General features: G+C 46.7%; 1 protein-coding gene across 7 annotated transcripts in view; it reads right to left on the reverse strand.

Annotated features, from left to right (window-relative positions):
* LOC126108973 (GRB10-interacting GYF protein 2) overlaps positions 1-13,609 on the reverse strand; it is a 187,277-nt gene that overhangs the window by 62,786 nt on the left and 110,882 nt on the right. For all 7 annotated transcript variants that reach the window (XM_049914372.1, XM_049914373.1, XM_049914374.1 and 4 more), the window contains 2 exons: positions 12,086-12,132; positions 6,777-7,179 (listed from right to left, as the gene is read on the reverse strand). In XM_049914372.1, coding sequence (XP_049770329.1) covers positions 6,777-7,179; positions 12,086-12,132 — 450 coding nt within the window. The remainder of the gene's footprint in view (positions 1-6,776; positions 7,180-12,085; positions 12,133-13,609) is intronic.

The following is a 13,609-nucleotide window of genomic DNA, read 5'->3' on the forward strand; positions in this document are numbered from 1 at the left end:
AGGGGAGGAGAGAGAGGGTTGAGAGGGGAGGGGGGAGGAGAGAGAGGGGGGAGGGGGGAGGAGAGAGAGGGTTGAGGGGGGAGGGGAGAGAGGGTTGAGGGGGGAGGGGAGAGAGGGTTGAGGGGGGAGGAGAGGGTTGAGGGGGGAGGGGGGAGGAGAGAGAGGGTTGAGGGGGGAGGAGAGAGAGGGTTGAGGGGGGAGGAGAGAGAGGGTTGAGGGAGGAGGGGGGAGGAGAGAGAGGGTTGAGGGGGGAAGGGGGGAGGAGAGAGAGGGTTGAGGGGGGAAGGGGGGAGGAGAGAGAGGGTTGAGGGGGGAGGGGGAAGAGAGAGGGTTGAGGGGGGAGGGGGGAGGAGAGAGAGGGTTGAGGGGGGAGGGGGGGAGAGAGAGGGTTGAGGGGGGAGGAGAGAGAGGGTTGAGGGGGGAGGGGAGAGAGGGTTGAGGGGGGAGGAGAGGGTTGAGGGGGGAGGGGGGAGGAGAGAGAGGGTTGAGGGGGGAGGGGGAGGAGAGAGAGGGTTGAGGGGGGAGGGGGAGGAGAGAGAGGGTTGAGGGGGGAGGGGGGAGGAGAGACAGGGTTGAGGGGGGAGGGGGAGGAGAGAGAGGGTTGAGGGGGGAGGGGGGAGGAGAGAGAGGGTTGAGGGGGGAGGGGGGAGGAGAGAGTGGGTTGAGGGGGGAGGGGGGAGGAGAGAGAGGGTTGAGGGGGGAGGAGAGAGAGGGTTGAGGGGGGAGGGGGAGGAGAGAGGGTTGAGGGGGGAGGGGGGTGGAGAGAGAGGGTTGAGGGGGGAGGGGAGAGAGGGTTGAGGGGGGAGGGGGGAGGAGAGAGAGGGTTGAGGGGGGAGAGAGAGGGTTGAGGGGGGAGGGGGAGGAGAGGGTTGAGGGGGGAGGGGGAGGAGAGGGTGAGGGGGGAGGGGGGAGGAGAGAGAGGGTTGAGGGGGGAGGAGAGAGAGGGTTGAGGGGGGAGGAGAGAGAGGGTTGAGGGGGGAGGAGAGAGAGGGTTGAGGGGGGAGGGGGGAGGAGAGAGAGAGGGTTGAGGGGGGAGGGGGGAGGAGAGAGAGAGGGTTGAGGGGGGAGGGGGAGGAGAGAGGAGGGTTGAGGGGGAGGGGGGAGGAGAGAGAGAGGGTTGAGGGGGGAGGGGTGAGGAGAGAGAGAGGGTTGAGGGGGGAGGGGGGAGGAGAGAGAGGGTTGAGGGGGGAGGAGGGAGGGGGAGCAGAGGGAGAGGGGGGTGCGGATGGAGAGGGAGAGGGGGCAGCGGATGGAGAGGGAGAGGGGGGAGCGGATGGAGAGGGAGAGGGGGGAGCGGAGGGAGAGGGGGGAGGAGAGAGATGGTTGAGGGGGGAGGGGGGAGGAGAGAGGGTTGAGGGGGGAGGGGGGAGGAGAGAGGGTTGAGGGGGGAGGGGGGAGGAGAGAGAGGGTTGAGGGGAGGGGGAGGAGAGAGAGGGTTGAGGGGGGAGGGGGAGGAGAGAGAGGGTTGAGGGGGGAGGGGGAGGAGAGAGAGGGTTGAGGGGGGAGGAGACAGGGTTGAGGGGGGAGGGGGAGGAGAGAGAGGGTTGAGGGGGGAGGGGGAGGAGAGAGAGGGTTGAGGGGGGAGGAGGGGGAGGGGGGAGGAGAGAGAGGGTTGAGGGGGTAGGAGAGGAGGGTTGAGGGGGGAGGGGGGAGGAGAGAGAGGGTTGAGGGGGGAGGGGGAGGAGAGAGAGAGGGTTGAGGGGGGAGGAGAGAGAGGGTTGAGGGGGGAGGAGGGAGGGGGAGCAGAGGGAAAGGGGGGAGCGGAGGGAGAGGGGGGAGCGGAGGGAGAGGGAGAGGGGGGAGCGGAGGGAGAGGGGGGAGCGGAGGGAGAGGGGGGAGCGGAGGGAGAGGGAGAGGGGGGAGCGGAGGGAGAGGGGGGAGCGGAGGGAGAGGGGGGAGCGGAGGGAGAGGGGGGAGCGGGGGGAGCGGAGGGAGAGGGGGGAGCGGGGGGAGAGGGGGGAGCGGGGGGAGAGGAGGGAGAGGGGGGAGAGGAGGGAGAGGGGGGAGAGGAGGGAGAGGGGGGAGCGGTGGGAGAGGGGGGAGCGGTGGGAGAGGGGGGAGCGGTGGGAGAGGGGGGAGCGGTGGGAGAGGGGGGAGCGGTGGGAGAGGGGGGAGCGGTGGGAGAGGGGGGAGCGGTGGGAGAGGGGGGAGCGGTGGGAGAGGGGGGAGCGGTGGGAGAGGGGGGGAGCGGTGGGAGAGGGGGGAGCGGTGGGAGAGGGGGGAGCGGTGGGAGAGGGGGGAGCGGTGGGAGAGGGGGGAGCGGTGGGAGAGGGGGGAGCGGTGGGAGAGGGGGGAGCGGTGGGAGAGGGGGGAGCGGTGGGAGAGGGGGGAGCGGTGGGAGAGGGGGGAGCGGTGGGAGAGGGGGGGAGCGGTGGGAGAGGGGGGGAGCGGTGGGAGAGGGGGGGAGCGGTGGGAGAGGGGGGGAGCGGTGGGAGAGGGGGGGAGCGGTGGGAGAGGGGGGGAGCGGTGGGAGAGGGGGGGAGCGGTGGGAGAGGGGGGGAGCGGTGGGAGAGGGGGGGAGCGGTGGGAGAGGGGGGGAGCGGTGGGAGAGGGGGGGAGCGGTGGGAGAGGGGGGGAGCGGTGGGAGAGGGGGGGAGCGGTGGGAGAGGGGGGGAGCGGTGGGAGAGGGGGGGAGCGGTGGGAGAGGGGGGGAGCGGTGGGAGAGGGGGGGAGCGGTGGGAGAGGGGGGGAGCGGTGGGAGAGGGGGGGAGCGGTGGGAGAGGGGGGGAGCGGTGGGAGAGGGGGGGAGCGGTGGGAGAGGGGGGAGCGGTGGGAGAGGGGGGAGCGGTGGGAGAGGGGGGAGCGGTGGGAGAGGGGGGAGCGGTGGGAGAGGGGGGAGCGGTGGGAGAGGGGGGAGCGGTGGGAGAGGGGGGAGCGGTGGGAGAGGGGGGAGCGGTGGGAGAGGGGGGAGCGGTGGGAGAGGGGGGAGCGGTGGGAGAGGGGGGAGCGGTGGGAGAGGGGGGAGCGGTGGGAGAGGGGGGAGCGGTGGGAGAGGGGGGAGCGGTGGGAGAGGGGGGAGCGGTGGGAGAGGGGGGAGCGGTTGGAGAGGGGGGTGCGGTGGGAGAGGGGGAGCGGTGGGAGAGGGGGGAGCGGTGGGAGAGGGGTGAGTGGAGGGGTAGATGGTGAGGAGAGGGGGGGAGAGATAGAGGGGTGAGGGAGAGAGGGGGGGAGAGAGGGAGAGAGAGGGGGGGATGAGAGAGAGAGAGAGAGAGAGAGATTTCTAATTATTAGCCATTTGTTCAATCATTATTACTAATTGTTCATTCAGACACACTCAGTGCAGCAGAAGTAGCTTTTTCAATAGAAGTCAAATGGCTTCAGCCATTACCGGCAGCTTTACCAGTGCACCCAACTTCAACCGTCAGACAATACTGTGATCAGTGTGGTTACAAGTTCACACACACATATGTCGTTAGTCTCAAATACTAGGACTGGTTGTCCTCTGTATATGGTACCATAATCACAGGACAATGTTTTACACAGAAATAATATGTTTACAATAATTGCAATGTATTAGCAAACAGTACTGAAAGCTAATGTTGGTAGTCACCAGAGACAACTTAACATTGGCCCGAAATCGAGGGACTTACGAGAGTGAACGATTAATATGAGCTTACCTTCAGATCATTATCTGAAATTTACCAAAAGAACTTTGCTCCTTACATAAGGCTAAAACGATTACATAAGAAGTCTCATGTTAGTTATATGTGGTGACTTCAATATTAATTGTATAAGTGATTGTGCAAGGAAGAGGATGTTGGTAGACCTCTTTAATTGATATAATCTTATGCAAACCGTATTCTTTCCAACGAGAGTGCAAGGGAACAGTAGAACAACCAGGACTACAAAGTCCTGGACGGAAATTGTGAATGAAACCATTCATAGCATAGTTCAGACATTGGGGGTGGTAGACAGCGGAAAAGAGAGGGAGGGAAGAGAGAGAGAGAGAGAGAGAGAGAGAGAGAGAGAGAGAGAGATTTCTAATTATTAGCCATTTGTTCAATCATTATTACTAATTGTTCATTCAGACACACTCAGTGCAGCAGAAGTAGCTTTTTCAATAGAAGTCAAATGGCTTCAGCCATTACCGGCAGCTTTATCAGTGCACCCAACTTCAACCGTCAGACAATACTGTGATCAGTGTGGTTACAAGTTCACACACACATATGTCGTTAGTCTCAAATACTAGGACTGGTTGTCCTCTGTATATGGTACCATAATCACAGGACAATGTTTTACACAGAAATAATATGTTTACAATAATTCATCAGAGACAACTTAACATTGGCCCGAAATCGAGGGACTTACGAGAGTGAACGATTAATATGAGCTTACCTTCAGATCATTATCTGAAATTTACCAAAAGAACTTTGCTCCTTACATAAGGCTAAAACGATTACATAAGAAGTCTCATGTTAGTTATATGTGGTGACTTCAATATTAATTGTATAAGTGATTGTGCAAGGAAGAGGATGCTGGTAGACCTCTTTAATTGATATAATCTTATGCAAACCGCATTCTTTCCAACGAGAGTGCAAGGGAACAGTAGAACTACCATAGACAACATTTTTGTTCATTCCTCATTACTAGAAGGGCATTCTGTTAGCAAAAAGGTGAATGGCCTTTCAGATCATGATGCGCAAATTTTAACTTTAAAAGATTTTTATGCTGCAACACGTGTTAAATATAGTCATCAGCTTTTCAGTAAAGCTGATCCAGTTGCTGTAGAGACCTTTGTAAACCTTATAAAGGAACAAGAGTGGCAAGATGTTTATAGTGCTAATACAGTAGACGATAAATATAATGCTTTTCTCAAGACTTTCCTCATGCTCTTTGAAAATTGCTTTCCATTAGTACGTTTAGAACAGGGTACTAGCACAAACAGGCAGCCTGGGTGGCTGACTAGAGGGATAAGAATATCTTGTAGAACATAAGTGGCAATTATATTAAAACGTTAGAAACAGTCAAAACCTAAATGCAGCAGCCCATTACAAACAGTATTGTAAGGTGCTTAAAAATGTTATTAGGAAGGCAAAAAGTATGTGGTATGCAGATAGAATAGCTAAGTCTCAGGATAAAATTAAAACCATATGGTCAGTCGTAAAGGAAGTTGCTGGTCTGCAGAGACAGGTCGAGGATATAAAATCACTGCGTAGTGGGAATGTCCGTGTTACTGATAAGCCGCATATATGTGCAGTATTTAATAATCACTTTCTGAATATAGCAGGTGAACTAAATAGAAACCTAGTCCCAAAAGGGAATCATATAGCGCTCTTAGAAAAAACTGTTCCGAGACTGTTACCGGAAATGCTCCTCCATGATACTGACAAGAGGGAGATTGAGTTAATAATTAAATCACTAAAGACCAAGAACTCTCATGGATATGATGGGGTATCTAGCAGAATACTGAAGTATTGTTCTATGTATATTAGCCCAGTTCTCAGCCATATCTGTAACTTTTCCTTTAGGAGTGGTCGGTTTCCTGACCGATTAAAGTACTCGGTAGTGAAGCCACTTTATAAAAAGGGAGACATTGATAATGTTGACAATTTTAGACCTATTTCTATGCCATCGGTGTTTGCTAAAGTTATCGAGAAGGTTCTCGTTCCATGACCATGGAGACTTCTCCTTAATTTGGTCCCACGGAACAATAAATAAAAAATAAATAAATAAATAAAAACAGGTGTAGCAAAATAATAAGCTATCATCTCAATGACTTCCTATACTTCATTTAAAATTTCCACAAGAAACATCATATTGCTATGGGGTCCACACAATCTCAAAGTCCAATTCCGCACACTTCTGTAAGCAACTCCAGATTTTGGTTAAGAGGTATCCTTCTCTGCCTTGAAATCAAAATTTGAAAGCTATTTTATCTCTAGATGACATTTTGAGAATTCTTTGGCGATACGGTAGAATATGTTTTTAATACAGCTATCAACCACTAAACTATTATTAAAACATCCTATTATTACTCCCCATTAATGACTTCCAACTGTTCTTCAGATGGCTGCATTGCATTTAGAGGATGAACTGTTGAATGTTTTAAGTGAAATGATGCTAATGGAAGTGTCTTGGTTCTTTTTGGAAACATTCAGTTTTCAAAATCCATATTTCAGAAGGAAGTGGAAGTGCTTCAGTTAGTGCAGCAAGTATAGGCTTCTTTGAGAAAGCATAGTAGTGTGCAAGTTTTTCATAGATATGGTGTATATCATACCAATATATGTTGCTGAACTCTTGTCACTGCACTATGAATAAATAGGGAGATTCTGGTAATCTTTCGTACACACACGAAGAATGAATACTGAGTTTAACACCTACTGAGATGCACGTTCGCTGAGGTGCGATGCAAGACTCACTGTTGTGTTCCCTGTGGAGTCTAAAATGGGAATGTTGAGGTTTCAGTCAAACTTAGTCGTGGCCTAGGCATATGACATTATTTCCCATACAATAGTGTGAAAAATTACATGGCTAGAATTTCAGCCACAAAGAAGCACTTCAAGTACTTACAAATAAATACTTCAAATATTTGTTTATGTAAATGCAGAAGTGTCACACAGCTTTGTGGTGGCAACCTTTAGATAATTTATGAGGTGTAATTGTACATTTTTAATTAACACTTTTGGTGAGCGGGGGATTTAAGGTGGTGATTACAACATTTATTGTCACCCCTCATACTGACCAGAATTGTTTTCTGTTCTTTACTCTCTGTGTACCCCATGAACATCCCACATGAAAGATTATTCACTTGTTCTTTGCTAAAACTTTTATCTCACCTGCTGTTTCTTCTTCTTCTCCCTCTCCTCTTCCTCCTTCAGCTGACGCTCTGCCTCCTCCTGCTCCTTCTTCCGCCGCTTCTCTTCTTCCTCCTGCTCACGCAATCTCCGCTCCTCCTCTTTCTTCTTGCGCCTCTCCTCCTCCTCTTGCTGTTTCTTTCTCTTCTTCTCCTCCTCTTCCTGTTGTTTCTTCCGCCTCCTTTCTTCCTCCTCCTGCTGTTTTTTCTTCTTCTTATCTTCCTCCTCCAGTTGCTTTCGCTTCTTCTTCTCTTCCTCCTCCTCTTGTCGCTTTTTCTTCTTCTTTTCCTCATCTTCTTTCTCTTTTAGTTTTCTCTTCTCTTCCTCCTCCTTTTCCAACAGCTCTTTTTGCTTCCGCATAGCTTCTTCATTCTCCTCGCGTTTTCTGGAACACATCGAGGTACTTTAATTTTTATAATTAATATACAGTATGTGCAACTTCAAACCTTTAAACCGTGAAGAAAGGGCAAAGCAACTTCAAAGTTAGTTTATACATTATGTAACACTAAAAACCAAAAGTAAAATATATACCCTGCAACAAAGAACTCTGTACAAGGCATTGTGATAAACTAAATCCATTTCTGTTTGGCCAGGTCAACTGGCATCAGTGACTAGAAGCTATTTTAATACAAGTAATATCATCTGCAACTGCGGCCTGTTTTTGGGTGGATATAAAGAATGTGTCATAAAAAAACTGAATAACAGAACATTATAATGGCAAAAGAACTAAGGAATAGCTCAAAAATGACAGAAACAACGTATGAAGATAATCAAGCAACATACTTTCAATAATTTGTCGTTTCCGACATCCAGCTTCTAAAGAATGGATGATCACTTTTCAATTCTTGTATTTTGTACTGCATATTTAGATGTTGTTGTCCTTTTCTGCACTTTCTATTACTTAACATAGCAAACAATAGATTCGGGCTTAGTAGGGACTAACTTGGTCATGTAACTGGGAAGTTCCAGTTCAAAGCAGTGCACCAAAAGTGAGTGCAGACAATATCTTTGTGTGCAGCAGTGATGACTTCTTATTATCGTCAGTAAATTTGTTATTGTTGATAAGAAGTGAACAATAGTGTTCACAGAAAAGGTGATGGAACACGCAGGACAAATTTAATTCATTGGTGTATCATTTCTGCCACAGAGGACTTGATCCCAGTGGAAGGGGATTCAAGTACCTATTACCTAGGAAGAAGAAGCAAAGTGAGCTCTATATATATCCCACTGGCAATATGGATAAATTAGTTATTAGGCAGCAATTTATGCGACATTAGAAACAATAAAATGATATACCAACTTAGAGAAAAGTCACAGCTTTTGTTGCACTGAATTAGACTTGGTGCTGGCAAGAGAACTTTAAGACCAATTGAAACATTCTGGTATAACAAAACTGCGTGTCGCACTGGGCTTTGAACCTGGTACCTTCGCCTTTTACAGGCAATTTGGCAAGAAGTTTCAAATCGGTCCACACTGTGCTGCAGACCCAAAATTCATTCTGAATATAAAACGAGACAAATTGTTCTGTCTATGGGGTTGGGTTTTAGAAGGTGACAGAATAAACAAGTCGTCGTGTGCAAACCAAGATGACAAATGCACAATAAAGACTTTCTACACTATTTGTTAAAAAGTTTAATAGTCTTGATTGCAGTAAAAAATAAAATTGCAACTGGATGATTACCGGTTTTGGGTTACCAACAATGACCTTCAAATCAAATAGCAAATTGTATTTCAGTTAATGTACACTTAACAAATCATGACAAACATGCATGAATTAAAAATTATTGAAACAAAAATAGTAAGAAAATGTACCATGCTTACTAAAGAATCAGTATCTATGTACAATGTTTTCTAGATCTACGGATATGCAATTTTCTGTCAGTTTCCATAGATCTTACTTATGAGAGGTGTTCAAAATGAAACAAGCCAGAGGCATAATTACAGCATGTTAGAAGTATTGACCCTGGGTATTGAGCCACTTCTCCCACTGTGACACCAACAGCTGTCTCCTACAATTCCCGGGGCTGCAGTGTTAACCAGTTCCACATGTACAGCTGGACACGTTGTCAATCCAAGATGAATAGTTTGCCCACCAGAGCATTTTTAAGGGGACCAAAAATGGTGTAATCACAGGGAGAGAGGTCCAGATTATATAGAGGGTGGCCAAGGACCTCCCACTTGAATTTCTGCAGGAATGCCAAGACTGTGTTGGCTGTATGAAGCTTTGCATTGTCGTGGAGCAGAACGGCCCCACAGGTGAGACTGCCTGGTCTTTTTGATTTGATCGCTTGGCAGAGGGTGGTCAACGTTTGCGAGAAATGCTGGGCATTCACTGTTGTCTCATGCTGCACAGCGTGAATGAGAAGGGAGCCATCTTGGTCTTCTGTTGACTCCTCCATGTCACTGTTTGCAATGCGACTAGCAGCATTGGACGATTGATGCAGGCTGCTGCTAGCTCTGTATAGTCACGTGACCAGCACGTGTGTCCTCTGGCGACGAGCTGTGAACTTCCATGCAATGGTCAGAACCACACCTCGTTATCCGTGCCACGATATTACCCTCCTGTCACCAGTTTGCGCATTCCAGGCTCTAGCTTCTTGTTGTTTTGTCTTATGCATCTTATACAATTGTATTGTGGACAACACTGTACATAAGTACCGAGTCTTTAGTAGGCAAGGTACTTTTTTGAAATTTTTATTTTTTAATAATTTGTAAACGTGTATGTTTTTTAAAGTTTGATATGTAAACATTAAATGAAAGACAATTTTCATGTTTGTTTTCACACATCTGCTGATGGCTGATCATGACTTCCAAACATTTTAACAAATAAACAGACATCTGTCGGATCTCCTCCGCCTGACAATATCAGGTCTTACAGTGCATTAAAAAAACCATGGTTACCATGAAAAAACATGGATTAATAAACAGTACACTGTGAACAAATCTCATGGGACTAATGGTGTGTACGGAGCACTGTCAAACATTGTGTTCTGGTAAACTTTTAATTGTGCTATGAACGGTGCATTCATTTTGATGTGTAGTGGGTGACAATTCTTCACTTGTAGGGATAGCAGAGTGTACACTCTTACTGCCTCCTTTTCCTGTTTCTTTGGTGTGCCGCCCTAGTCACGTCTCCACTTCATTCTGTCAGGTAAGAGGTTCATCTGACTTCCGCAATATGCTGGGTCCTAAGTTCTCCAAACATTGTTTTCTATTGTGCAGCCTTTTCCTGCTAATAAAACAAAAGGGTGACTGAAAAGGGAACACCTGTAAAAGAACACTGAATCAACCAGCGCTCTGAGACAGAGCTCTGAGACAAAATCTGAAGACATTAGTATGGTTTTGAAAAAGTCACTAAGAAAATCAAGAAGTAACCATAGATTCAGAATACTGATGCTGTATAAAAATCATTCAGTGTGAAAGAAGGCAGTTGCAGTCAGGTCCTCACAAGGGACTGTCTACTGAAATCTCTTTGTCAACTAAAACCCTTTAATCTGTAGAAGGTAGAACATGCATGGACTAAAAGCCCATTAGCTGCAGTTACCTTTTTTAAAATATTTTGCCCGAAGATCTTTTGCTAGGCCTGTGACTGAGTGAACTGAAGCAAATACAGCACAAAGAAAACTAGCATTTATACAATGGTTATCAGTAACCAGGTCACTTATGTTAGTGATTGTATTACATTTCAATAGCTGCTGTACCTCACACAGTTTCTGATGCCTGCAGTGACGTATGTGAAGCTCTTCAAATATTTTGCTAAGGTATGTAAAAGAAAGATAATGTAAATAACAATGATTAATGAAGTGCGATATATACATACAACCTAACACATGGGCCACTTTATGAAATCAGCAACACAGTTTTTATTTATCAAAAACCTCTAACATAAATGATATGTCCACCACATAATTACAGCTGCCAGGGATGTAAGCAACAAGAATTATCAAGTTTTTCATATATTTTTAATTGTGTGCGAGAGCTGCACACGTGTGTGTGTGTGTGTGTGTGTGTGTGTGTGTGTGTGTGTGAGTGAGTGAGTGAGTGAGAGAGAGAGAGAGAGAGAGAGAGAACTTTTTGGCAGAAAGCCTATTTGTTTGACAGTCATTTTGTTGTGCCTACCTGCAACTCAGCATCTCCACTTTTTGGTGAGTGGCAACTAACCTTTTCATAATGTTGTCATTTTAATCAGTGTAATGCACACATGTTTGTGGCTGTTTACTTTCAAGGAAATTTAGTATGCTTCTCCTTTTCAATAAGAATAAATAAAAATTCTGCCAGTACCTCGTATCTCTTACCTTCCAAACTTTACACAAGATCTCCTGCAGACCTTGCAGAACTAGCACTCCTGGTAGAAAGATTATTGCAGAGACATGGCTTAGCCACAGCCTGGGGGATATTTCCAGAATAAAATTTCCAGTCTACAACAGAGTGTGCACTGATATGAAACTTCGTGGCAAATTAAAACTGCATGCCGGACCGAGACTCAAACTCAGGACCTTTGTGAGTCGTGTTTGGATAGCTCAGATGGTAGAGCACTTGCCCACAAAAGGCAAAGGTCCCATTTTCGAGTCTTGGTCCAGCACACAGTTTTAATCTGCCACAAAGTTTCATATCAACGCACACTCTGCTGCAGAGTGGAAATTTCATTCTGGAAGAAATACAAAGCTTGTGCTTATTCATTTCACTCCCACCTGGTATTTGCAACAATCTAACAAAGTTGTTTTTCTCATGACCTTAGTCTGACCTGCACTGATTCGGCAATTTTTTACCAATCATATTTCTTTTCATTCGGCATTTGTACTTTTGGATCTTTTGAATCCTACAAGCACATATGATTCCTATATTTTTCTATCAGCAACATTACATTTATTCAAACCACACCATTGTACGCACAATTCTTGTGAACAATAAAAGTAGACAAAAGCTTTATGTATTGCTTACACCACAGTGGAGAAGAAGTAAACTTCCTTTGAAGTGTGACTCTTAGATCAATAACACAAGTGAGACAGCTACACATCACATAGAGGTGGCGTCAAGTGAGAGTGTGTGTGTGTGTTTGTTTTTCTTTTTTCTCTCTCTACATCTGAAGAAAGATTTTGCCCAAGATGTGAATAATGTCTTTTAAATGCACCTGTCTGCCCCTCACCATCACCTCTGTGTGTCATGAGTAGCAGTCATGCTAGTTTATATTGTTATTGTTTTTCCATCACAGATTTTTACTGGAATACCAGATAATTTCCATGGCCAGCAGCTCACTATTATACAGTGCAGAGATTTAATGTTTTACTCACCTTTGTTCCTCCAGTCTCCTTTCTTCTTCAGCCCTGAGTTGTTCTTCCTGTAGGTATATAAAAACGGACAAAGTATTAAGTGTGTATTTCGAATGTGTCACATTTATAAACAGAATACACTTAGCTCTGAAACATGAATGTGACTAGCATTAAGTAGGTACCTGCTCACCAATTTGTTGACTGACCACTGGTGAATAAAGGTTTTGCCTGCATTTTAAGGCATGCTCAGATAAACAAATCATTATATTTGTATCATGATACAAATTACTCACATGACAAATCTTCAGAAAGATAACCATCAGAGTGTGAACCTTAAGAATGAAAGTAAGTTGTGCATGGTGTATCACTACCAAGTAACATAGCTCAATCAAACTTTGACCATATAGAAAAACTACTACAGTACAGAGGGTGACGAAGACCTACACAATGAGATAAACAAAACTGACACTTTTATTCAAAGACAATAATTACACTCAAGTCACATTGATTCATGACGATCCCCGGGGACGGTTTGGAAAGTTCTCGGAATCACCACGAGAGGTCAGCACTAACACAATGAGTTGTTCACGTGATATTCATTGGACTGTTGCCTGTAAACACAAGCCATGTCAGTGCTCTTGGAAGAGAGCTGTGGTGGTGACATGGTTTGGTTATTGTACCTGCATAGTTATTTGCAAAGATGGAGGAGGGGGGGGGGGGAGAATAGAGATTCGAGCAGTGATTAAGTACTTCCTAAACGAAAGCAAAGGACATTCATTCATGCCGATTTCCAGAATACACTGGGGAACTCTGCTCCTTCATATTCAACTGTTGCCATGTGGACCAATGAATTTAAATTTGGTTGCGAGAGCTCAAATGATGATCCACGCAGTGGCCGGTAGAGATGTGTCACTACTCCAGAAATCATTGCAAAAGTGCACAAAATTGTCATGGAGAATTGGCTATCGATAGTGTGTGAAATTGCTCATGCTTGCCAGATGTCACCTGAAAGAGTATTCACATTTTAACTGAACAATTAGAAATGAAAAAATTATCTGCAAAAATGGGTGTTGCGACTCTCAATGCTGGATCAAAAACGCACGAGGATGGACATATCGGAACAATGTTTGGCCTGTTTTAGGAGAAACATATAGGATTTTTTGCACTGGTTTGTGACCACAGATGAAACATGGGTGCACTACTGTGCCCCAGAAACAAAACAACAGTCAAAGCAGTGGAAACATACTGATACTCAGCCACCACAGAAAGCAAAGACAATTCCTTCAGCAGGAAAATCCCTAACTACTTCACCTTTGAAAGGAAGTTATACAAACAATTTGTAGCACAGTTATGGGCACTCGCATTGCACCTTCCTACAACAACCTCTTCATCGGCCACCTAGAGGAAACATTCCCAGTATCCCAAAATCCAAAACCCCTGGTCTGTTTCAGGTTTATTGATGGCATGTTCATAATCTGGGCCCAAGGCCAGGACACCTTACCCTCATTCCTCCACAATCTCAACACCTTTTCACCCATTCACTTC

Source organism: Schistocerca cancellata, chromosome 11 (assembly GCF_023864275.1).
Source record: "Schistocerca cancellata isolate TAMUIC-IGC-003103 chromosome 11, iqSchCanc2.1, whole genome shotgun sequence".
Classification (NCBI taxonomy): Eukaryota; Metazoa; Arthropoda; class Insecta; order Orthoptera; family Acrididae; genus Schistocerca; species Schistocerca cancellata.